Source organism: Anomaloglossus baeobatrachus, chromosome 1 (assembly GCF_048569485.1).
Source record: "Anomaloglossus baeobatrachus isolate aAnoBae1 chromosome 1, aAnoBae1.hap1, whole genome shotgun sequence".
Lineage (NCBI taxonomy): Eukaryota > Metazoa > Chordata > Amphibia > Anura > Aromobatidae > Anomaloglossus > Anomaloglossus baeobatrachus.
Window position 1 is genome coordinate 86,188,139 of NC_134353.1, and position 27,959 is coordinate 86,216,097.

General features: G+C 45.6%; 1 protein-coding gene across 4 annotated transcripts in view; it reads left to right on the forward strand.

Annotated features, from left to right (window-relative positions):
- The first annotated feature begins 9,257 nt into the window (after window positions 1–9,257).
- Window positions 9,258–27,959, forward strand: part of CPEB2 (cytoplasmic polyadenylation element binding protein 2) — a 156,267-nt gene continuing 137,565 nt past the window's right edge. For all 4 annotated transcript variants that reach the window (XM_075346894.1, XM_075346896.1, XM_075346895.1 and 1 more), the window contains exon 1: window positions 9,258–10,468. In XM_075346894.1, coding sequence (XP_075203009.1) covers window positions 9,458–10,468 — 1,011 coding nt within the window. In that variant the 5' untranslated portion in view covers window positions 9,258–9,457. The remainder of the gene's footprint in view (window positions 10,469–27,959) is intronic.

The window sequence follows — 27,959 nt, forward strand, 5'->3', positions numbered from 1 at the left end:
CCACCATCCTGATGACAAGTCAAGTGACTGAGAGAAGGGTTGAAAATGAAGGATTAAAGGGAACCTGTCAGGTCACAAAAGCGTTATAACTAGGGATGATCGAATACCTCAAATATTCGGCTTCGCGAATATCCGCCGAATAGGTAGCCGCCATGCGAATATTCGATGCGCAATGTAAGTCTATGAGAAGCCCGAATAGTTCTGAATAGTTGTTATTTGGGTTTCTCATAGACTTATGTGGCGCCCTGGACAAGCCAGGGGCCACAGAGCACAACACCCACACACCCCACACTCCCAGCAGGCACACCAAAGCCAGAACACAAAACCCTTGTTGCCCTCCTCCAGGGGCTGATGATCACACCAGGGTGTGGGCCAGGCGGTTGGTCCCGCCCACCGAGGAGTTCACAGTCCTGGAGGCGGGAAAAGCAGTTAGTTTAGCTCAGGCAGAGCTAGTCTAGTTTTGACAGCAAAAGTGGAAGGAGGAAAAGTGTTGAGAGAGGAGAAAAGTGACAGCTAAGCAGCCTGAAGTTGGTCCTGGTGTGTGGCCCGGACAGATCAGCAAGGTTGGCAGACGGTGGTGACCGTCTGCAGGAGTGACCGATTGGAGTCTACCGTAAGGACCGTGGACGGGCGGTGGCCCGGCGGTACCGGACCGGTACACAAAGAGAAGTCAGCACCATCTGGCAGGGGCTTACGGACCCCGGCAAGGCTAGGAGTTGCCGTGAATTTGCCGAATCCGTTAGTGAAGGGGACCTCCTGGGTTTCCAAACAGTCAAGTCCCGACAGAAGGCAACAGTCCAACCGAGTGAGAGAGACACCGCCACCGCCAAGGCAACCGTTTCTCAGGGCCAGCGCCTGCGGGCAAAAGGGGCTCCTCCGGCCCATATCCAAGCCGGGGAGCGGGTTACCGGTGGGAACCCATTGGAACCGTACAGACATCTTAGGTGCAGGGAAAGGCAGTTGCCACCAACCTGCCGGGAGCAACAACACCGCAGCCGTCTGTGGGACCCGTCCATCCAGCCGTGTGTTTTACCGAGAACTGTGTCTTCATCATTGGGCTGAGTGAGTACCACCGTGCCATGCGGCACAGCGCTGCCCCCGCGACCCTGTACCTCCCCAGGCCCCGTAACCTGCCTGCCATCCATCCCTACCCCATCACCGGGCCCCGGGACAACCAACTACCCTACCCACGGAGGGGAGAACTAACAACAAAGCTGCTCCCAGTCACCGCTCCCGGGATCCCCGTCTAGAGCAGCGGTGGTGTCACCAAAATCACCACAACCGTGGGTGGCGTCATGGACAATATCCATAATCAAAACCCCCACAACCAATCACCCCCCTTTTCACTCACGGGCGAGGAGTGCCGCTTGAGTCCCCGGGATCCGGCCCACCGCTCGAGCCACCACCGAGCAGCAGCAGCAGCGGCAGCCGGACCCGAGCAGTGGGAGAGCGCAGCGTCCCCTCCTCCGCCCGCACCAATTACATTGCACATCGAATATTCGTGAATAGTCGAATAGCAGCGACCTATTCGGCAAATATTCGCGAAGCCGAATATTTGAAGTATTCGATCATCCCTAGTTATAACCTACAAGCAGGAGCCTGTGTGAGCTAGTAACCCCTTCCTTGTAATATTGTGTAATATGAAAGTAATAAAATACATTTTATTACTTACATATTCCCTATGTAAATAGCATAGGTCTCTAGCCCCACGGGCGTTGCATCGCCCTGTGGGCGTGATACCATGGATTTACATGAGCGACGTCACGTCAGCTCTTGCAGAATCTTGCGCGTGTGCGCTTACCATTCTCGCCGCCCCCTCATCCTGATGTTTGCTGGTCGGCTTATGACGCGTACTGCGCATGAAAGGAACCGCAGGAGTCTTCTGAGCATGCGCAGTGTTCAGCAGAAGCCGACACGCAAACACCAGCATGAGGCGACGAGAATGGTACGCACGCGAGATTCTGCAGGAGCTGACATGACGTCGCTCATGTAAATCCATGGTATCACATGTATGTAATCATACATATCACATGCACAGGATAATGTCAGATATAATAAATAAGGCTGCGTTCCCACGATGAGAATTTGGTTAGGTTTTTATTATGAATATTATGACTCCAGTAAAATAGTAGTAGTCGAGTAAATTGCCCAGGAGTCACAGTGAACAACATACATATATTGGGTGGTTGAGCTGTATCAACAAACCTGATATTACTGCCTCCAGAAGTCACCTAATTAGTAAACTGAATTCACCTGTGTGTAATTTATTCTCAGTATAACTACAGTTTTACTGAGTTGTACTGAAGACCTCAGAGGGTTGTGTGAGAACATTGGGATCAAACAGCATCAGGAAAACCAAGGAACACAACAGACAGGTCAGGGATAAAGTTGTAGAGCAGAGTAAAGCAGGGTTGGGTTATAAAAAAAAGTAGCTAAAGCTCTGAACACCTCACAGAGCACTGTACAATGCATCATCCAAAAATGGAAGGCATATGGCACAACCATAGACCTACCAAGACATGGCCGTCCACCTAAACTGACATCCCAAGCATAAGAATGGGCAAAAATTTGCACCAGTAATTGCTGCAAAACGTGGTCGGACAAAGTATTGACCGAGGGCTGAATACAAATACACGTCACAAGCTTCATATTTATATGGTTAAAACATTTAGAAAATCACGTATCGTTTCCTTTACACATCACAAATACTTGTTACTTTGTGCGGTTATATCACATAAAATCCTGATAAAATGCATGTAAAGTGAAAAAATGCAGAAAAGTTCAGAAGGTATGAATACTTTTTCAAGGCACTGTAGATTGATTAATAGAAATCACGCATGCAAAATATAATGATGTATAATAAATGATATGCATGTGCAGCATAATAAAAAAATAGTAAAAATCTATATTATGTGTATAATATATATGTGAGTATACATAATATACATGTATAGAATCCTATATAATAAACACGTGCATGATAGTATAACAGACACATTATAGTATAGTATATACTGTACATAATAATACATCATACACATATACAGGATAGTATATACATAATAAATAGTACATCATACACATGTAGAGGATAGTATATACATAATAAATAGTACATCATACACATGTAGAGGATACTATATACATAATAGTACATCATACACATGTACAGGATAGTATATACATAATAAATAGTACATCATACACATGTAGAGGATAGTATATACATAATAGTACATCATACACATGTACAGTATAGTATATACATAATAGTACATCATACACATGTAGAGGATAGTATATACATAATAGTACATCATACACATGTAGAGGATAGTATATACATAATAGTACATCATACACATGTAGAGGATAGTATATACATAATAGTACATCATACACATGTAGAGGATAGTATATACATAATAGTACATCATACACATGTAGAGGATAGTATATACCTAATAGTACATCATACACATGTACAGGATAGTATATACATAATAGTACATCATACACATGTAGAGGATAGTATATACATAATAGTACATCATACACATGTACAGGATAGTATATACATAATAAATAGTACATCATACACATGTAGAGGATAGTATATACATAATAGTACATCATACACATGTACAGGATAGTATATACATAATAGTACATCATACACATGTAGAGGATAGTATATACATAATAGTACATCATACACATGTACAGGATAGTATATACATAATAATACATCATACACATGTACAGGATAGTATATACATAATAATACATCATACACATGTAGAGGATAGTATATACATAATAGTACATCATACACATGTAGAGGATAGTATATACATAATAGTACATCATACACATGTAGAGGATAGTATATACATAATAATACATCATACACATGTACAGGATAGTATATACATAATAATACATCATACACATGTAGAGGATAGTATATACATAATAGTACATCATACACATGTACAGGATAGTATATACATAATAGTACATCATACACATGTAGAGGATAGTATATACATAATAGTACATCATACACATGTACAGGATAGTATATACATAATAATACATCATACACATGTACAGGATAGTATATACATAATAATACATCATACACATGTAGAGGATAGTATATACATAATAGTACATCATACACATGTAGAGGATAGTATATACATAATAGTACATCATACACATGTACAGGATAGTATATACATAATAATACATCATACACATGTACAGGATAGTATATACATAATAATACATCATACACATGTAGAGGATAGTATATACATAATAGTACATCATACACATGTAGAGGATAGTATATACATAATAGTACATCATACACATGTACAGGATAGTATATACATAATAGTACATCATACACATGTAGAGGATAGTATATACATAATAGTACATCATACACATGTAGAGGATAGTATATACATAATAGTACATCATACAAATGTAGAGGATAGTATATACATAATAGTACATCATACACATGTAGAGGATAGTATATACATAATAAATAGTACATCATACACATGTAGAGGATAGTATATACATAATAAATAGTACATCATACACATGTAGAGGATAGTATATACATAATAGTACATCATACACATGTAGAGGATAGTATATACATAATAAATAGTACATCATACACATGTAGAGGATAGTATATACATAATAGTACATCATACACATGTAGAGGATAGTATATACATAATAGTACATCATACACATGTACAGTATAGTATATACATAATAGTACATCATACACATGTACAGTATAGTATATACATAATAGTACATCATACACATGTACAGGATAGTATATACATAATAATACATCATACACATGTACAGGATAGTATATACATAATAAATAGTACATCATACACATGTAGAGGATAGTATATACATAATAGTACATCATACACATGTAGAGGATAGTATATACATAATAGTACATCATACACATGTACAGTATAGTATATACATAATAGTACATCATACACATGTACAGTATAGTATATACATAATAGTACATCATACACATGTACAGGATAGTATATACATAATAATACATCATACACATGTACAGGATAGTATATACATAATAAATAGTACATCATACACATGTAGAGGATAGTATATACATAATAGTACATCATACACATGTACAGGATAGTATATACATAATAATACATCATACACATGTACAGTATAGTATACACATAATAATGCATCATACATTGTACAGTATAGTATATACATAATAAATAGTACATCATACACATGTAGAGGATAGTATATACATAATAGTACATCATACACATGTACAGGATAGTATATACATAATAATACATCATACACATGTACAGTATAGTATACACATAATAATGCATCATACATTGTACAGTATAGTATATACAGTGCCTTGCGAACGTATTCAGCCTCCTTGAATTTTTCAACCTTTTCCCACATTTCAGGCTTCAAACATAAAAATAAAAAAAAATAATGTTCTGGTGAAGAATCAACAACAAGTGGACACAATTATGAAGTTGAACGAAATGTATTGCTTATTTTAAACTTTTATTAAAAAATAATAAACTGAAAATTGGGGCGTGCAATATTATTCATCCGCTTTAAGTTATTACTTTGCAGCGCCACCTTTCCCTGCGATTACAGCTGCAAGTCGCTTGGGGTATGTGTCTATCAGTTTTGCACATCGAGAGACTGAAATTCTTGCCCATTCTTCCTTTGCAAACAGCTGGAGCTGAGTGAGGTTGGATGGAGAGCGTTTGTGAACAGCAGTTTTCAGCTCTTTCCACAGATTCTCAATTGGTTTCAGGTCTGGACTGTGACTTGGCCATTCTAACACCTGGATACATTTATTTGTGAGCCATTCCATTGTAGATTTTGCTTTGTTTTTGGATCATTTTCTTGTTGGAAGACAAATCTCCGTCCCAGTCTCAGGTCTTTTGCAGACTCCAACAGGTTTTCTTCAAGAATGGTCCTGTATTTGGCTCCATCCATCTTCCCATAAATTTTAACCATCTTCCCTGTCCCTGCTGAAGAAAAGCAGGCCCAAACCATGATGCTGCCACCACCATGTTTGACAGTGGGGATGGTGTGTTCAGGGGTATGGCATTGTGCCCAAAGAGTTTGATTATGGTTTCATCTGACCAGAGCACCTTCTTCCACATGTTTGGTGTCTCCCAGGTGGTTTGTGGCAAACTTTAAACAACACTTTTTATGGATATCTTTGAGATATGGCTTCCTCCTTGCCACTCTTCCATAAAGGCCAGATTAGTGCAGTCTACGACTGATTGTTGTCCTATGGACAGACTCTCCCACCTCAGCTGTAGATCTCTGCAGTTCATCCAGAGTGATCATGGGCCTCTTGGCTGCATCTCTGATCAGTCTTCTCCTTGCTTGAGATGAAAGTTTGGATGGCAGCCAGGTCTTGGTAGATTTGCAGTGGTATGATACTCCTTCCATTTCAATATGATTGCTTGCACAGTGCTTCTTGGGATGTTTAAAGTTGTGGAAATCTTTTTATAACCAAATCCGGCTTTAAACTTCTCCACAACAGTATCACGGTCCTGTCTGTTGTGTTCCTTGGTCTTCATGATGCTATCTGTGCTTTAAACAGAACACTGAGACTATCACAGAGCAGGGGCATTTATACAGAGACTTCATTACACACAGTTGGTATATTGTATGTACTATATCTGATAATATCCTGTACACATGATGTGTATTATTACATATATCATATTATAAACTATATATCGGACACTATCCTGTACATGTGATGTGTATTATTACATACACCTTATATACTATATATTATATACACCTGATATACTGTATCTGACACTATCCTGTACACGTGAGCTGTATTATTACATACATCCTATATACTATATCTGACACTATCCTGTACACGTGATGTGTATTATTACATACACCTTATATACTATATATTATTACATAGAGCTTATATACTATATCTGAGACTATCCTGTATGTGTTAGGTGTATTTATTATATATCTAATATACTATGTCTGACACTATCCTGTACACGTGACATGTATATTACATATACATTATATACTATATATTATTACATACACCTTATATGCTATATATGTTACTATCCTGTACACGTGAGTTGTATTATTACATACATCGTATATACTATATCTGACGCTATTCTGTATGTGTGATGTGTATTATTATATACACCTCATATACTATATATTATTACATACATCTTATATATCTTATATATTATATCTGACACTATCCTGTATGTGACATATATTATTACATACACCCTATATTATTACATACACCCAATATACTGTATCTGACACTATCCAGTATGTGACGTGTATTGTTACATATCCCTTGTATACTATATATTATTACATACACCTTATATACTGTAACTGACACATACACGTGACATTACATGTTCCCTATATCTGGTCCCTCTGAGCCACTCGCCCTCTCCCTCTGAACACACATCCTGGGGGTCCTGCAGGTGTGACATATGGGGGTCTCGGTAACCCCTTCCCTGCCAGCCCTTCCTCCTTGCCTTCTCCCCCTGCACACACACTGGGGGTCCTGCAGGTGTGACATACGGGGTTCCCGGCAACCCCTTCCCTGCCGGCCCATCCTCCCTGCGCACACACACTGGGGGTCCTGCAGGTGTGACATGCGGGGGTCCCGGTAACCCCTTCCCTGCCGGCCCTTCCTCCCTGCGCCCACACACTGGGGGTCCTGCAGGTGTGACATGCGGGGGTCCCGGTAACCTCTTCCCTGCCGGCCCTCTCCCCTTGCGCACACACACTGGGGGTCCTGCAGGTGTGACATGCGGGGGTCCCGGTAACCCCTTCCCTGCCAGCCCTCTCCCCTTGCGCACACACACTGGGGGTCCTGCAGGTGTGACATGCGGGGGTCCCGGTAACCCCTTCCCTGCCGGCCCTCTCCCCTTGCGCACACACACTGGGGGTCCTGCAGGTGTGACTTGCGGGGGTCCCGGTAACCCCTTCCCTGCCGGCCCTCTCCCCTTGCGCACACACACTGGGGGTCCTGTATGTGTGACATACGGGGGTCCCGGTAACCCCTTCCCTGCCGGCCCTTCCTCCCTGCGCACACACACTGGGGGTCCTGCAGGTGTGACATGCGGGGGTCCCGGTAACCCCTTCCCTGCCGGCCCTCTCCCCTTGCGCGCACACACACTGGGGGTCCTGCAGGTGTGACATGCGGGGGTCCCGGTAACCCCTTCCCTGCCGGCCCTTCCTCCCTGCGCACACACACTGGGGGTCCTGCAGGTGTGACATGCGGGGGTCCCGGTAACCCCTTCCCTGCCGGCCCTCTCCCCTTGCGCGCACACACACTGGGGGTCCTGCAGGTGTGACATGCGGGGGTCCCGGTAACCCCTTCCCTGCCGGCCCTTCCTCCCTTGCGCACACACACTGGGGGTCCTGCAGGTGTGACATGCGGGGGTCCCGGTAACCCCTTCCCTGCCGGCCCTCTCCCATTGCGTGCACACACTGGGGGTCCTGCAGGTGTGACATGCGGGGGTCCCGGTAACCCCTTCCCTGCCGGCCCTCTCCCCTTGCGCACACACACTGGGGGTCCTGCAGGTGTGACATGCGGGGGTCCCGGTAACCCCTTCCCTGCCGGCCCTCTCCCCTTGCGCACACACACTGGGGGTCCTGCAGGTGTGACTTGCGGGGGTCCCGGTAACCCCTTCCCTGCCGGCCCTTCCTCCCTTGCGCACACACACTGGGGGTCCTGCAGGTGTGACATGCGGGGGTCCCGGTAACCCCTTCCCTGCCGGCCCTTCCTCCCTGCGCACACACACTGGGGGTCCTGCAGATGTGACATGCGGGGGTCCCGGTAACCCCTTCCCTGCTGGCCCTTCCTCCCTGCGCACACACACTGGGGGTCCTGCAGGTGTGACATGCGGGGGTCCCGGTAACCCCTTCCCTGCTGGCCCTTCCTCCCTGTGCGCACACACTGGGGGTCCTGCAGGTGTGACATGCGGGGGTCCCGGTAAGCCTCCCTCCTCGCCCAGCCCCCAGCACAGTGAAGTGTCAGTGGAGCAGGATGTCCCTGTACATAGTAATGAGGCCGTCACACTGACGTCTCTTCCTGCCTTTATAATGCAGCTCTGCAGTCGGTGAGCCGGCATAAGCAGGAGAGGAGGGGGGAGGTACGGGAGCCAGGGCAGCGCCGTGCTACATGTGCCCCCAGTCCTGAGCACAGTGACATAAGCCCCCGCACGGCCGGCTCCTCCATGCCGGCTCTTCTGTGCCCTCTGTAGCAGACGCTGCCTGTAGTAACACTGTCCGCTGCCGTCTGTCTATTCTTAGCGCCGTGCACAGCCGTGTGATGGGGGATTACGGGTTCGGGTTACTGCAGACGGCCGGGAGCGGGGCCGGCAGCGGAGGGGGCGCCGGCTTGTTCGGAGGGGGCGCGTTCAGGAGCAGCCCGCAGTTCCCGTCGGCGGCCGGCAGCGCCCTGTTCTTGCCCGGTTACCCGCAGGTGATGCAGGATGAGCTGCTGCTGGGGGTGAGCTGCGCCCCTGGCAAGCACAGCAAGAGCGGGGGGCATCAGCAGGGGTCCCCGCCGGCCCTGCAGCTGGGGCACAAGAGGAAGGACTTCAGCCCCCAGGAGAGCTCCGCGGCGTTCAGGGAGGAGCTGAAGAAGCCTGGGGAGGTTAATCATCGCCAGGGATCTCCCAAAGCGGAGGATCTGGGTGTGGAGGCTCCTGACAAGCTGCTGCCAGCCTCCCCGTCCTCCTCGTCCTCCTCCAGCTCCTGCTCTGCAGAGGAGGACACCCATGTGCCAGGATCGCCTCCATCTCTGGGCGCCCATCAGCTGCCAGGCAAGAACAAGCTGCAGATGGACGGACAGGGTGGGCACCTACTGAGCGGGGGCACCACCCTGCTGGGCAGCCCCTTCCCCGGATCCCCGGACCTGGCCGGCACGCAGAGCCCCGGAGGACCCGGCTCGTCTCCCTCCCTGCCCGGGTTTGGTACCCCCTGGTCTGTGCAGACCTCCTCCCCTCCACCGGCTCCAGCATCCCAGCTCCCCCAGCAGCCGCCATCTGCGCCCCACCCTGCTGGGCACAACCTGAACGCCCTGCACAGCCCGGAGCCGGACAGCTTCTACCCTGGCATCCCCTCCTCCATCAACCCGGCCTTCTTCCACAGCTTCTCCCCGGTGTCTGCCAACCCGTGCCCCGGCATGAACGTGCCCGGATTCAGCAGCCCCTTCTCGGCTCAGATCAGCATCTCCCAGCAGCAGAGCAGGAGGTCCCCTGTGAGCCCCCAGATGAACCCCCAGCACCACCAGGCTGCAGCCTTCCTCCAGCAGAGGAACAACTACAACCACCACCAGGTAACAGCAGCTACAGCCCCCTTCTGCTTTGTTCCCATGGGATCCCCCATTATATTGTATGATCTGTCTGTGTATGGCCAGTACGGGTCCAATCTGCTTCATCTGGGGCCATCTTTAACCCTTAAATGCTCGTGTATTCTCTTTCCTATAGTCCATTGTGCTGATAGGCACCATTTCTACTGACGTGACATTTTCTCTTTCCTATAGCCCAGTGTACCAATGGGTACGATTCCTACTGACGTGCTATTTTCCCCTTCCTATTATAGTCCATTGTGCTGGTGTTCACCATTCCTACTGATGTGCCATATTTTCCTTTCCTATAGTCCATTGTACCAGTGGGCACCATTCCTACTGACGTGCCATTTTCCCCTTCCTATAGTCCATTAAACCAATGGGCACCATTCCTACTGATGTGCCCTTTTCTTTCCTATAGTCCATTGTACCAGTGGGCACCATTCCTACTGACGTGCCATTTTCCCCTTCCTATAGCCAATTGTACCAATGGGCACCATTCCTACTGACATGCCATTTTCCCTTCCTATAGTCCATTGTACCAGTGGGCACCATTCCTACTGACGTGCCATTTTTCCCTTCCTATAGCCCATTGTACCTGTGGGCACCATTCCTACTGACATGCCATTTTCCCTTCCTATAGTCCATTGTACCAGTGGGCACCATTCCTACTGACGTGCCATTTTTCTTTCCTATAGTCCATTGTGCCGGTGGTCACCATTCCTACTGACATCCCATTTTCTCTTTCCTATATTCCATTGTGCCGGTGGGCACCATTCCTACTGACATGCCATTTTCTCTTTCCTATATTCCATTGTGCCGGTGGGCACCATTCCTACTGACGTGCCATTTTTCTTTCCTATAGTCCATTGTGCCGGTGGGCACCATTCCTACTGACGTGCCATTTTCTCTTTCCTATACTCCATTGTGCCGGTGGTCACCATTCCTACTGACGTGCCATTTTCTCTTTCCTATATTCCATTGTGCCGGTGGGCACCATTCCTACTGACATGCCATTTTCTCTTTCCTATATTCCATTGTGCCGGTGGGCACCATTCCTACTGACATGCCATTTTCTCTTTCCTATAGTCCATTGTGCCGGTGGTCACCATTCCTACTGACGTGCCATTTTCTCTTTCCTATACTCCATTGTGCCGGTGGGCACCATTCCTATTGACGTGCCATTTTTCTTTCCTTTAGTCCATTGTGCCGGTGGGCACCATTCCTACTGACGTGCCATTTTCTCTTTCCTATAGTCCATTGTGCCGGTGGTCACCATTCCTACTGACGTGCCATTTTTCTTTCCTTTAGTCCATTGTGCTGGTGGTCACCATTCCTACTGGCATGCAGTTTTTTGCTCTCCTATATTCCATTGTTCCGGTGGGCACCATTCCTACTGACATGCCATTTTTTGCTTTCCTATTGTCCATTGTGCCCGTGGGCACCATTCCTACTGACGTGGCATTATACCAGAATGATGGGCGCCTTAGTGAGCATTTCCCCTCCTTCATATATAGCTGACACCTTGTTCCCAATGCAGAATTTGGGGCTGTCGTGTTCTCCCCCCTCCTCGGCCTCTTATCTGCACCGTGACATCTGTGTCTTATCTGAGAAGAAGTGGCAGCTTAGGATGGATCATGGGTATCTTAATATTTCCTTATTTAACCTGTGTGCCAAATACGTGGATGTAGCAGAGCTGGGTGGTGTTACATAGGACTGCAGGTGCACCTAGTCTAGTATGATAAGCAGCGACTCAGCTCTGCTACATGGGTGTCATATGTGCGCAGGCTTGTGTCTGTCATGGAGGCTGAATCTGGTGCACTAGGCCCTAATGACAATGCGGTACACTATTAGTGGTAGGACAGCCCTGCATCCACCATATGACCGCTAATATCGCCCTACGTTTCCCAGCCTGTGGTCTTTCATCAGAAAACATGAGATTCCTTTTTCCTCTCGTCTCGGGCTTTGCTGCCATTTTCTGTGTGCTCGGTGTATATATGGCGGGGCCATTCTGGATGTGTAGTAAATAGGATGCTTGTTCGGCTCATACAGGATGTGGCTTTTAGCCGCTGTGTGTTCTGCATGGTAAATATGTCGTATTGTCTGATTATTCAGTATCCTACCCAGTGCTGGCGTCCTGCTATACGGTGTGTGCGGTAATAAATCGTGTACAATGGACGCCACTTTATATACAGACATGGTCTCTTCTCTTGTAAGATTCATTTTCGCACCGGTTTATTTGGTAAGGTCAAATAGGAGAACGGCACAACGACCGTCCTTGTATCTGCAGTGCGTATACTTACCTCAGATGTAGCAGAGCTGTGTATATACACACAGGAGGGCCCCGCAGAGCGGGATGACAGCTCTGCTACATCTGTCACAGCTCTACTAATTAGTGTAAAGTGCCTCCATGACGTTCCTGGGTCAGGACTATGACTATTGTTCACACCCAGTAATGGGCTGACACATATCAGTCATGGCTGGATATTTATGTGCGGCCACTTATCCTGTGTAGGCCTCAGTGGAGGAAAAAATCCATTAGAGAAGTCAAATTGGCTCATGGACCCATCTGGCTGCATCTAGAGCCCATAAATACAGGAAAGATATCAAATAGATTGATAAATAGACGGGACAGATATTAGCTAGCCCGAGAAATGGAGGGATAGATAAAAAGAAATGCAGAGCTAGATAAAAAGATATAGATGAAATAGAAGGATGAAAGAGAAATGGATAGATAAGAGAGATGGCTGATAGAAAGATGGTAGATAAACGAAAAAGAAATGGGTAAAAGAGATTAATGATGGATGGATAGATAGAAAGATGGATTGATGGAAAGATGGTTGATAGAAAGATTGATGGATAGATAGAAATATGGTTGGGTACAAAGATGAAGGATGAAAGAGAAATGGATGGCTAGGTAAGAGAAATGGATGATGGAAAGATGATAGATAAATGAAAAAGAATTGGATAATAAGATAGATGGATGGATGGATAGATAAATGGCTGGATGGATAAATGGATGGATGGATAGATAAAAAGATGGATAGGTGGATGGATAGATAGATAAAAAATAGATAAAAGATAGAGAAATGGTTGGATGGATAGATAAAAAGATGGATGGATAGAAAGATAGATAAGTGAGAAAGATAAAATATATATAAATGAGAAATGGATGGATAGATAAAGATGGATGGATAGAAGGATGTATGGATAGATAGAAAGATAGATGGATAGATATAAAGATTAAAGATAGATAAACAAGAAATAGATTAAAGATAGATAAATGAGGGATGGATGGACAGATAAAAAAGCTGGATAGATGGATGGATAAATAGAAGGATGGATAGATGGAAAGATTAAAGATATATAGATAAACGAGGAATGGATAAAAGATGGATAAATGGATAGAAAGATAATTGATATAAGGATACATAGATAAATGAGAAATAGATGTATAGATAGGTATGATAGGATAGAGAGAGATAGATAGAAGACATAGATGGATAGTTGTGTGACGTCAGTGCAGATATTTATCTGGAGATGGATATGAGCTTCTGGTATCAGTATCAGACTTAGTTAGTTGCATGTGACGTATAGTAGGCATCCAGTATTTCTATGTATCTATGGTATATGTCATATACAACTAACCATCTATCTAGTGTATATATGTGTGTGTGTGTGTGTGTATATATATATATATATATATATATATATATATATAATATATATATATATATATATATATATATATATATATATATATATATATATATATATAATTTTATTCATTTATATAGCGTTAATTCCACAGCACTTTACATACATTGTCAACACTGTCCCCATTAGGGCTCAATCTAGAGTCCCTATCTGTATGTCTTTGGAGTGTGGGAGGAAACCCACGCTAACGAGGGGAGAACATACAAACTCCTTGCAGATGGTGTCCTTGGTGGGATGTGAACCCAGGATCCCAGCGCTGCAAGGCTATGTGCGCACAGTGCGTTTTTCGCGGCGTTTTTGCGCGTTTTTCGGGTGCGTTTTTGGCCTCAAAACTGCAGGACTTTGCTTCCCCAGCAAAGTCTATGAGTTTTCATTTTTGCTGTCCACACACATTGTTTTTTTTACCTGCGTTTTTGAGTTAAAAAAAAAAATGGACATGTCAGTTCTTTCCTGCGTTTTTCTGCGTTTTCCCCCCAAGACTGCAGTGCTAACCACTGAGCCACCGTGCCGCCCTGATCTATTGAAAAGATAAGACCCTTAGATAAGAGAAAATATGAGATTGATATTAGACAGATGAGGTCTAGTGTCTATTTCACATAAATCTGATCCCTGTATGTATTATATGGATATCACAGTGAGTGATGAATATATAAATATTATCTGGAGAGATGTGCGATTTCCTGGGTCCCCTCACTTGCCCTTTCTGGGGTATCTCTGCCCCCCGGGTCCTTCCCCCTCTTCGGCAGTGAGGCGCACGCTCTTCACGCTCTTTTGTCTGCGGCTCATTTATTAATAGATGTAGCTCTGATACCAGAGGGGATTTTGCAGGACATCAGAGCGGTGGATACAGTCCTCTCCAGTCCTCTCGTCAGCACAGGGATTAAACGGCATTCACAATCTGAAACTGAACAAGGCAGGGTAAAGCCTTTAATTCCCCAATTGTTTTCCTTTTTTTCCCCATGTTTTGCTGAGGTATATCTTACAGGGCAGAAAACCCGACATGACGATCTGCTGATGTACACACCATAATTGCTGGCTTGGAAATGTCCGCTTGTTTACTGCGGCCTGTGTCGCTGCAGTGGTTGGGGATGTAAGGGACATAGGACAGATTGTGGGAAAGATCTACGTCACCGAACCCATCAGAAGCACAGACTTTCCTGATACAGGCTGCAGAGCTGAATTATCTGGTATAATATATTGGGATTTTACAGATCAGTCATTTCAGATCTGCTTCATATTTGGCCCTAAAGGGAATGTACTACTGCTACTAATCCAGGAGGGGAAAAATGCCACTCCATACCAGAGCCATGGCTTCAGACAGTATCTATCTATCTATCTATCTATCTATCTATCTATCTATCTATCTATCTTCTGCCCATCTATCCTCTATGTATCCTCTGTCTATCTCTCTAACCATCCTCTATCCATTCTCTATTCATTTTCTGCCTATCTATCATCTGCCCATCTGTCCTCTATCTGTCCTCTATCTGTCCTCTATCGGTCCTCTATCTGTCCTCTATCGGTCCTCTATCTGTCCTCTATCGGTCCTCTATCTGTCCTCTATCGGTCCTCTATCGGTCCTCTATCTATCTATCCATCCTCTGTCTATTCTCAATTCATTTTCTGCCCATCTCTCTTGTGCCCAACTCTCCTGTGCCCATCTGTCCTCTCTTCATCCTCTGTCTGTCCTCTCTTCATCCTCTGTCTGTCCTCTCTTCATCCTCTGTCTGTCCTCTCTTCATCCTCTGTCTGTCCTCTCTTCATCCTCTGTCTGTCCTCTCTTCATCCTCTGTCTGTCCTCTCTTCATCCTCTGTCTGTCCTCTCTTCATCCTCTGTCTGTCCTCTCTTCATCCTCTGTCTGTCCTCTCTTCATCCTCTGTCTGTCCTCTCTTCATCCTCTGTCTGTCCTCTCTTCATCCTCTGCCTGTCCTCTCTTCATCCTCTGCCTGTCCTCTATCCATTCTCTGCCCCTCTTTCGTCTGCCCCTCTTTCGTCTGCCCCTCTTTCGTCTGCCCCTCTTTCGTCTGCCCCTCTTTCGTCTGCCCCTCTTTCGTCTGCCCCTCTTTCGTCTGCCCCTCTTTCGTCTGCCCCTCTTTCGTCTGCCCCTCTTTCGTCTGCCCCTCTTTCGTCTGCCCCTCTTTCGTCTGCCCCTCTTTCGTCTGCCCCTCTTTCGTCTGCCCCTCTTTCGTCTGCCCCTCTTTCTTATCATGTTACCCACAGATCCTCCATTGAGCTGAAGTCCAGGAAGCGATGAGAGCATCTATCCCCCTATCTATCCCCCTATCTATCCCCCTATCTATCCCCCTATCTATCCCCCTATCTATCCCCCTATCTATCCCCCTATCTATCCCCCTATCTATCCCCCTATCTATCCCCCTATCTATCCCCCTATCTATCCCCCTATCTATCCCCCTATCTATCCCCCTATCTATCCCCCTATCTATCCCCCTATCTATCTATCCCCCTATCTATCTATCCCCCTATCTATCTATCCCCCTATCTATCTATCCCCCTATCTATCTATCCCCCTATCTATCTATCCCCCTATCTATCTATCCCCCTATCTATCTATCCCCCTATCTATCTATCCCCCTATCTATCTATCCCCCTATCTATCTATCCCCCTATCTATCTATCCCCCTATCTATCTATCTATCTATCCCCCTATCTATCTATCTATCCCCCTATCTATCTATCCCCCTATCTATCTATCTATCTATCTATCTATCCCCCTATCTATCTATCTATCTATCTATCCCCCTATCTATCTATCTATCTATCTATCTATCCCCCTATCTATCTATCCCCCTATCTATCTATCCCCCTATCTATCTATCCCCCTATCTATCTATCCCCCTATCTATCTATCTATCTATCCCCCTATCTATCTATCCCCCTATCTATCTATCCCCCTATCTATCTATCTATCTATCCCCCTATCTATCTATCTATCTATCTATCTATCCCCCTATCTATCTATCTATCTATCCCCCTATCTATCTATCTATCTATCTATCCCCCTATCTATCTATCTATCTATCTATCCCCCTATCTATCTATCTATCTATCTATCCCCCTATCTATCTATCTATCCCCCTATCTATCTATCCCCCTATCTATCTATCTATCTATCCCCCTATCTATCTATCTATCTATCCCCCTATCTATCTATCTATCTATCCCCCTATCTATCTATCCCCCTATCTATCTATCCCCCTATCTATCTATCCCCCTATCTATCTATCCCCCTATCTATCTATCCCCCTATCTATCTATCCCCCTATCTATCTATCTATCTATCCCCCTATCTATCTATCTATCTATCCCCCTATCTATCTATCTATCTATCTATCCCCCTATCTATCTATCTATCTATCTATCTATCTATCCCCCTATCTATCTATCTATCTATCTATCCCCCTATCTATCTATCTATCTATCTATCCCCCTATCTATCTATCTATCTATCTATCTATCCCCCTATCTATCTATCTATCTATCTATCCCCCTATCTATCTATCTATCCCCCTATCTATCTATCCCCCTATCTATCTATCCCCCTATCTATCTATCCCCCTATCTATCTATCCCCCTATCTATCTATCCCCCTATCTATCTATCTATCTATCCCCCTATCTATCTATCTATCTATCTATCCCCCTATCTATCTATCTATCCCCCTATCTATCTATCCCCCTATCTATCTATCCCCCTATCTATCTATCCCCCTATCTATCTATCTATCTATCCCCCTATCTATCTATCTATCTATCCCCCTATCTATCTATCTATCTATCCCCCTATCTATCTATCTATCTATCTATCTATCTATCTATCTATCCCCCTATCTATCTATCTATCTATCTATCCCCCTATCTATCTATCTATCTATCAATCCCCCTATCTATCAATCCCCCTATCTATCTATCCCTCTATCTATCTATCCCCCTATCTATCTATCCCCCTATCTATCTATCCCCCTATCTATCTATCCCCCTATCTATCTATCCCCCTATCTATCTATCCCCCTATCTATCTATCCCCCTATCTATCTATCCCCCTATCTATCTATCCCCCTATCTATCTATCCCCCTATCTCTCCAGGCACATGCAGTTATGGGCCCATATAACAGAGCTATAGACACTCTTGACCACCATACAGGGCGTATAGGCCCTTACCAGTCTTTGACCACTACATTTCTGCTCCGTCCAGCATGGATCCGTAGTCCAGCCATGTACATGGACCCTCATGAATAGTTTAGCTGCGTCCATTCTTAATACTAATTAATACTTCTTCATTCTACCTTCTCTACTGGTGATCACCTCTGTCCATCTTTGTGTTTGATCATTGCTGCCACGATGTAAACCCTATGATCATACAGGCCGTTCTGGGGTCAGGGGTCAGCTTTCAGTGATGTGGTTACTGACTAGAAGGCAATAAAAGGGTTACTTCACTTTAGTTGTTGCTTATCAATGGCGGTGAATATACGCAGATAAGAGTTCACCTCCCCTATTAATAACCCTGGTATAGTGCAGTCTTTCCAGTCAATTTAGGGTTACTATATGGTCACATACCAATAATAAGTCGAAATATAATCCAGATGCACAGGATTGATCATTGAGTGGTCCTGGTGGGCAGAGTGTCTATAAGAAGGGTGTGACGGCACATCCTGCACAGTATCAGGGCTTGTCATGTGATGGGCTGGGACTCGTGTTTTCTATCCCTAGCACTTTGACTCATCGATGCTCTGCAGATCATTACGGTGCAGAGAGCTGGACCGACGGAGCTGGACTAAGGCTGCTTTCACACATCCGGTAGGTGCAGAGCCGGCCAGTCCGGCTCTAAAACCTATGCAACGGATGCGGTGAAAAAGCCGCATCCTTTGCATACGTTTTTTAAATGCGGCCCGTCCGGTTTTTGCCGCTTGCGGCATGCTACTGAGCATGCGCAGTGGCAAAAACCGCATGCGGCGGCCAGTGCGGTTTTTGCCTCATCGCGCCGCATGCGGCGTCCATAGGCATGCATTGAAAAAAGCGCCGCATTGGCCGGATGCGGCGCGATGCGTTTTTTTTTTTTTGCCGCACAAAAATCTGTGCCAGGCAACGTTCCATCCAGCCGCCGCATTGGCAAAATCTGCCGCATGCGGCAAAACCCGGACGGAACGCAAGCCCATGCGGCACAATACGGCACTAATTAAAGTCTATGCAGGAAAAATGCAACCGGCAGCTAAAAAAACCGTTTGCGTTTTTCCTGCAAAGTGCCGGATTGTGCCGCACAGGAAAAACCGGAGGTGTGAAAGCAGCCTAACCCTTTGCTTCACCTTCTGGTTTGCTGGTGTCCATTATTGAGACTGGCTAGATGAGATCTAGGGTGCCAAAAACCACCACCTATCAATACCAGGCCAGCGGTTTAACCTACGGATTTAGGGTCCCAGTTGAAATGAATGGGTACAATCCAAACCAAAAGCTGTGTTTTTGTAGCACAAATTGGCATGAAGAATGCACACTCAAAAAGCACAGCATGTGGATGAGATTAAATATAAGAGTTTGGCTACTGCTTGTTCTTGGTGGCCTATCCGTATCTGATCAGTGGAGGTCCCCTGCCGATCACCTGCTACAAGCACCGATCAGAACTAAAACTATTAACTATTAAAACTATTGTGGCCGCAGCCGGGTACTGCAGATCCATCCCCTAATTTAATAGAAGGTGAATCTGCAGTACTCGGCTGTGGCCGCTATAGAAATAACGGAGCTGCTGAGTACCAACAACATCCGAGAACTTCCATCTGCTGGTAACAGCTGACTGGTGGGGGTGCTGGGTGTCATGCCTCCACTGATCAGATATTCAAAGCCTTTACTATGGATAGGCTGTCAATAAAAAAGTAAATTCCTACATATAGAGGATTTATAACCCACCAATGCCAATACCATAAAAAGTACATGTACAACGCCGATGCACGTTTCGCCTGAGCTTCCTCTGGAGGGTTATCCCCCTGAGGAAGCGCACACGAAACTTGCATCAGGGTTGTACATGCGTATGATATCTACAAATACACTTTTATATGCATTTTTTTTTTTTTTTTTTTTTTTTTGCTCCTCATTGGTATTCTATTATACAGGTTGTTTCTTTCTTAGATTCCTTGATGCTTACTAGGACACACTAGTTACGAGTACCGAGCATGGTAGTGCTCGCTTATCACTAGTTACGAATACCGAGCATGGTAGTGCTCGCTCATCACTAGTTACGAGTACCGAGCATGGTAGTGCTCGATCATCACTAGTTACGAGTACCGAGCATGGTAGTGCTCGATCATCACTAGTTACGAGTACCGAGCATGGTAGTGCTTGATCATCACTAGTTACGAGTACCGAGCATGGTAGTGCTCGATCATCACTAGTTACGAGTACCGAGCATGGTAGTGCTCGATCATCACTAGTTACGAGTACCGAGCATGGTAGTGCTCGATCATCACTAGTTACGAGTACCGAGCATGGTAGTGCTCGCTCATCACTAGTTACGAGTACCGAGCATGGTAGTGCTCGCTCATCACTAGTTACGAGTACCGAGCACCCGAGCATGGTAGTGCCCGATCATCACTAGTTACAAGTACCGAGCATGGTAGTGCTCGATCATCACTAGTTACGAGTACCGAGCATGGTAGTGCTCACTCATCACTAGTTACGAGTACCGAGCACCCGAGCATGGTAGTGCCCGATCATCACTAGTTACGAGTATCAAACATGGTAGTGCTCACTCATCACTAGTTACGAATACCGAGCATGGTAGTGCTCACTCATCACTAGTTACGAGTACCGAGCATGGTAGTGCTCGATCATCACTAGTTACGAGTACCGAGCACCCGAGCATGGTAGTGCCCGATCATCACTAGTAGAAATATATAAATGCAACTGCTATTCTCTGTTATCAGCCCTCTCCACCCTATCTGAGTCATTTAAATGGGGGTTATAACTTGCTCACTATCTCACAGTGACAGATCTGAGACAAGAAACGCCTCTACCTCAGTGTTTCGTAATGAATGGGTGAGGATGCAGCCTCCTCATGTCCATCAGTTCAGCCCCCCGACATGGCTGTTCCTGCGACAGGCAGATTATTTTGAGGTCTGTGCACCTTCAGATATTCTCCAGGGCTATTAATGGCAGCTTTTTATAGACGCGACGACTTCAGGTTTTTAATATAGCCGTTTGGCCGAGCTAAACCTTTACAGCCAGCAAAAATGATCCTGGGGCAACTGGGCGGCTGTGAAAAAAAACCTGATGATCCCTTAATCCTTCCCATTAATTTTAGTTACTGTTGCAAACTAATTGCCCTCCCTTCATGTCAGACATGGAGAGACGTCCTCTTGGGCTTGGTTTCAAAAATGTCCTCGACAAAGACAGAGAGGGTTAGTTTTCTGTACATCCTTTTTGTTGGCAGTAATAGCCTGGTTGGGTGAAAATGTGAGGGGGAGGGGGGGGTTAACTTTTTTTTGGGGGGTGTGGGAGATGTGAACGTAAATCAGTGAATGGCTTTGAAAGGTAAAAAATGTTTTTGGGCCTCAATCACCTGCATTTATTATTTTAATTCACTTTTTCCTTTTTGTCCTGTGGTATTCATTAACACAACTCCACCACAATGACCATCGAAAAAAATTTAGATGAACACATATCAAATAGAGGTGTAAATTAAGAGTAAAAAGCAAGTGAAGCTGATTTGGAGGTGGTAGTGGCCTCCTTAGTGCTGATTTGGAGGTGGTAGTGGCCTCTTTGGTGCTGATTTGGAGGTGGTAGTGGCCTCCTTAGTGCTGATTTGGAGGTGGTAGTGGCCTCTTTGGTGCTGATTTGGAGGTGGTAGTGGCCTCCTTGGTGCTGATTTGGAGGTGGTAGTGGCCTCCTTAGTGCTGATTTGGAGGTGGTAGTGGCCTCTTTGGTGCTGATTTGGAGGTGGTAGTGGCCTCCTTGGTGCTGATTTGGAGGTGGTAGTGGCCTCCTTAGTGCTGATTTGGAGGTGGTAGTGGCCTCCTTAGTGCTGATTTGGAGGTGGTAGTGGCCTCCTTGGTGCTGATTTGGAGGTGGTAGTGGCCTCCTTGGTGCTGATTTGGAGGTGGTAGTGGCCTCCTTGGTGCTGATTTGGAGGTGGGGAGGTGGTAGTGGCCTCCTTGGTTCTGATTTGGAGGTGGTAGTGGCCTCCTTGGTGCTGATTTGGAGGTGGTAGTGGCCTCCTTGGTGCTGATTTGGAGGTGGTAGTGGCCTCTTTGGTGCTGATTTGGAGGTGGTAGTGGCCTCTTTGGTGCTGATTTGGAGGTGGTAGTGGCCTCCTTGGTGCTGATTTGGAGGTGGTAGTGGCCTCCTTGGTGCTGATTTGGAGGTGGTAGTGGCCTCCTTGGTGCTGATATGGAGGTGGTGGTGGCCTCCTTAGTTCTGATTTGGAGGTGGTAGTGGCCCCCTTAGTGCTGATTTGGAGGTGGTAGTGGCCCCTTTAGGCCTAAGCCACACGGCACGAAAATCAAACCGAGTGGAATGCGATGAAACATCGCATTCCACTTGGACCAATATTAGCCTATGTCGCAGCACCCATGAGCGAATATTTTCTCAGCCCTAACCGGACCAAGAGAACAATTGCAGCATGCTGCGACTGTAATGCGAGACTATTTCTCTCGCACCCATTCAAGTCTATGGGGCGAGAGAAAGATCGCACTGCACTCGCGGTACACCGGTGTACTGTGAGTGTAGAACTAGAATGGCAATAGCCGGCTACGGAAGAGAGAGGGACATAAATCCCTCCCTCTCCTCCTCAGTGCCGGCCCGTCCCCCGCAGCTGAGGTCCGATCGCAAGTTCGGACCTCAGTAGCAGTGACACTCGCATGACACTCTGCTCCTGCTGTGCTGCCAGCGTGAGCAGAGTGTCATGCGAGGATCATATTAGTCCCCATGTGGCCCCGGCCTTAGTGCTGATTTGGAGGTGGTAGTGGCCTCTTTAGTGCTGATTTGGAGGTGGTAGTGGCCTCTTTGGGGCTGATTTGGAGGTGGTAATGGCCTCCTTGGGGCTGATTTGGAGGTGGTAGTGTCCTCCTTGGGGCTGATTTGGAGGTGGTAGTGGCCTCTTTAGTGCTGATTTGGAGGTGGTAGTGGCCTCTTTGGGGCTGATTTGGAGGTGGTAATGGCCTCCTTGGGGCTGATTTGGAGGTGGTAATGGCCTCCTTGGGGCTGATTTGGAGGTGGTAGTGTCCTCCTTGGGGCTGATTTGGAGGTGGTAGTGTCCTCCTTGGGGCTGATTTGGAGGTGGTAGTGGTCTCTTTGGAGCTGATTTGGAGGTGGTAGTGGTCTCTTTGGGGCTGATTTGGAGGTGGTAGTGGTCTCTTTGGGGCTGATTTGGAGGTGGTAGTGGCCTCTTTGGGGCTGATTTGGAGGTGGTAGTGGCCTCTTTGGGGCTGATTTGGAGGTGGTAGTGGCCTCTTTGGGGCTGATTTGGAGGTGGTAGTGGCCTCTTTGGGGCTGATTTGGAGGTGGTAGTGGCCTCTTTGGGGCTGATTTGGAGGTGGTAGTGGCCTCTTTGGGGCTGATTTGGAGGTGGTAGTGGCCTCTTTGGGGCTGATTTGGAGGTGGTTGTGGCCTCTTTGGGGCTGATTTGGAGGTGGTTGGGGCCTCTTTGGGGCTGATTTGGAGGTGGTTGGGGCCTCTTTGGTGCTGATTTGGAGGTGGTTGGGGCCTCTTTGGTGCTGATTTGGAGGTGGTCGTGGCCCCCTTGGTGCTGATTTGGAGGTGGTAGTGGCCCCCTTGGTGCTGATTTGGAGGTGATAGTGGCCTCTTTGGGGCTGATTTGGAGGTGGTAGTGGCCTCTTTGGGGCTGATTTGGAGGTGATAGTGGCCTCTTTGGGGCTGATTTGGAGGTGGTAGTGGCCTCTTTGGGGCTGATTTGGAGGTGGTAGTGGCCTCTTTGGGGCTGATTTGGAGGTGGTAGTGGCCTCTTTGGGGCTGATTTGGAGGTGGTAGTGGCCTCTTTGGGGCTGATTTGGAGGTGGTAGTGGCCTCTTTGGGGCTGATTTGGAGGTGGTAGTGGTCTCTTTGGGGCTGATTTGGAGGTGGTAGTGGCCTCTTTGGGGCTGATTTGGAGGTGGTAGTGGCCTCTTTGGGGCTGATTTGGAGGTGGTAGTGGCCTCTTTGGGGCTGATTTGGAGGTGGTAGTGGCCTCTTTGGGGCTGATTTGGAGGTGGTAGTGGCCTCTTTGGGGCTGATTTGGAGGTGGTTGTGGCCTCTTTGGGGCTGATTTGGAGGTGGTTGTGGCCTCTTTGGGGCTGATTTGGAGGTGGTTGTGGCCTCTTTGGGGCTGATTTGGAGGTGGTTGTGGCCTCTTTGGGGCTGATTTGGAGGTGGTTGTGGCCTCTTTGGGGCTGATTTGGAGGTGGTAGTGGCCTCTTTGGTGCTGATTTGGAGGTGGTAGTTGCCTCTTTGGTGCTGATTTGGAGGTGGTAGTTGCCTCTTTGGTGCTGATTTGGAGGTGGTAGTTGCCTCTTTGGTGCTGATTTGGAGGTGGTAGTTGCCTCTTTGGTGCTGATTTGGAGATGGTAGTGGCCCCCAAGGTGCTGATTTGGAGGTGGTATTTTTTTGCTTCCTGTTTAACCTATTTTTCTCCTAAACCTTCATGTAGCTATATAAGATCTGTGAGCTATGGACTGACATCTTGTACATGACGAGGCGTACTGACATGTGCAGCCTCGGTAGGGTCAGCAGTTCACTGTGAAATGATACCTCGTGTAAGTTTTGGCTCTAGAAATAAAATGGCTGTCTGCGGTATGCAGTCCACAAGTAGCATATAAAGATAGACGGCCTCTGATATAGCACAGAGCGTGCTCTATACCCAGATATTGACCGACACAGAAAACTACAGTTTCCTAGGAAGCAAAAAATAAAATCGTTCTTTGTAGTTCTTGAGAAAATGGCACTGTGTGTATAAGAAGGGCTTCACACGGAGTTCTGTTCATTCAGGAGGATAGTTTTTATCACTGCATTTAGCTCATTTAAAGAGGGCCAATATTTGTATTATTTTTATACCTGCAGTAAATGCTGTTCTCCTGAATCCAGCGTTGCTTTTCTTTTTTCCCTGTGCCTCTCCACTCCTGAGTTATGACCCCTTCTTTGCAGTATTTAATTGTAGTCTATTTAGTCAAGTGGGAGTGGCTTTCAACTATAATCAATGGGAGATCTCACTTGACTAACAAGGCTAGACTTATATACTGTGAAGAGAGGGCCATATCTCGGGAAAGGAAAGGCCCAGAAACCAAAGAGAGACAACGCCGGATTCTGGAGAACAGCGGCATTTACATTGGGTAAAAAAACCTGCATATTCATGGGAAGTGGCGGGTCGTCTTTTATTTAGGTTTCCATTTTAAAATTATACACTTGAAATTGCTTATTGCTGCCCAACCTTGATCCCAGCTTTGCCCCGTTAGACACGAGCCCTCATATTGCTGTATACTTGCTTCACCCTGTAGGCTTCCTCCTCCGACGAGCTTGGTGACTTTTTCCATTCACCAGCCTCCACGTGTCCTATTGTTTGTTAGGACATGGTCTATGTGGTTGCTCTTTTTTAACCTTTTGTCCATTTTCCTGCTGTACACAGCTGCGATCCGTATGGGGATGTAGTCATAAGGAAGTCACATGCCCCGCACACCATCCACTTTTCTTAAAATATGTCCGTGCTGGGGAACAGAGGCTCCCGTCACCATCTTGAGGTATTGATTGTGCACTTTTACTGCCCATAGCTCTCCCGGGAAAGTCTGTCTTTAATCTTCATACCAATATATACACACAAGTGTATATAGTATATTTTCACCACGTGCTAGTGGATATACAGTTCTTTAGGTGTAAATGAACTATACCACCCAGCATTCAGGGAGTATTCGCAAAAGGATTTTAATGATGACTGTTTATATGTTTATGTGACTATTATACAGGGTGGTCCAAAAGTAGGTGGACAGAGTATATATATATATATATATATATATATATATATATATATATATATATATATATATATATATATATATATATATATATATATATATATATATATATATATTAATATAATATAATATATATTAGGTTCACAAACATGGTGTAAAGTGAAACTGACTCAGTTGCCCTTAGCAACCAATCAGATTCCACTTTTCATTCTTCCCAGACTCTTTGGAAAATGAAAGGTGGCATCTGATTGGTTGCTAAGGGCAACTAAGTCAGTTTCACTTTACACCATGTTTGATAACCCTATTACACATCCTGTCCACCTACGTTTGGACCACCCTGTATATTGTTTTGTGTACATTATATTTATACAGAATATGCTGGCATTGTTGCTTCACACTTCTGGGCATCCTTGACCTCATATCTGATATACATATTACCTTGAAAAAGTATTCCTACCCCATGAATTTTTCCATATTTGTTCACGCTAAACACTCACAAACTTATGTATTTTATTAAGATTTTGAGTGATACACCAACACGAAGTAGTAAGGTACATGGTTTTCTAAATATCTTAAAAATATAAATCTGAAAATTGTGATGTTCATTTCTATTCAGTTCCCTGTAGTTTGATACTCCAAAATAAAATCTTGAGTCACTAATTGTCTCCAGAAGTTACCTAATTAATAAACTGAATTCACCTGTGTGTAATGTATTCTCAGTATAACTACAGCTGTTCTGTGGAGGCCTCGGAGGTTTGTTTGAGAACATTAGGGATCATACAGCATCATCAAAACCAAGGAACGGTCACAGTGATTACGGAGGAAGTAGGAGACAGGGGCTTCTAGATTGGCCCTCAGGCTAGGAGCCTCTAGTTCCCTGCTCACAGAGGTACCTCTGAAGGTGAGGATGTCTGAGCCGCTGCCCTGGCCCTGCTCCTGACTAGCCGTGATCTATTACACCCTACCTCAGGGGAGGACCGAGGCAGAAGTGAGTAAGGCAAAAAAAATAGACAAACAGGGGAAACCAAAACTCTATCACTCAGCAAAATCAGACAGAGGTATAAGACAATAAGAGCAGGAAGGAAACAACAAGACAATGGGAGAACGCCACAACAACTCCAACCACAAAGCAATACAATCACTAGTAGGACTGGGACACCTCAGCACACAGACCAACAAAGCAATGATTCTCCCAACTTAAATAAGAAAGGAGCCAATGTGATAGGCTTCCAACAATATGTGATCCAAGAAGTAACAAGCAGGGTTGCAAAAGTTTAACTCTTGCTAGCCTGATCATGAATGAGCCCACAGCTGGTGGAGGCTCGTGCCTGCCTGTGTAGCTTAGAAGCATCAGAGATACTATAGTGTGAAGTGTCAGAATCTATAATGTGAATAGTGTCTGATGCCTCCATGACACTCGGTGAGTTTTGTGCAAAACTCCTAGAGACAGGAACACACCAGACATGTCATGGATAAAGTTGCAGAAAAGAGTAAAGCAGGGTTAGGTAATTAAAAAAAAAAAAAAGGGTTAAGCTTCTGAACATCTCATGGAGCACTGTTCAATCCATCTCCCAAAAATAGAAGGCATATGGCATCCGAAGCAAGGAGAGCACTAATTAGAGAAGCAGCCAAGAAGCCCATGGTCACTGGAGGAGCTCCAGAAATCCACAGCTGGGGGGTAGACCCTACAGCTCTGGCCTTTATGGATGAGTTGCTAGAAGAAAGCCATTTTTGAAAGCAAAACATAAAAGTCCCAATTGCAGTGTTCAAAAACCAATGTAGTGGACATAGTGAGGATGTG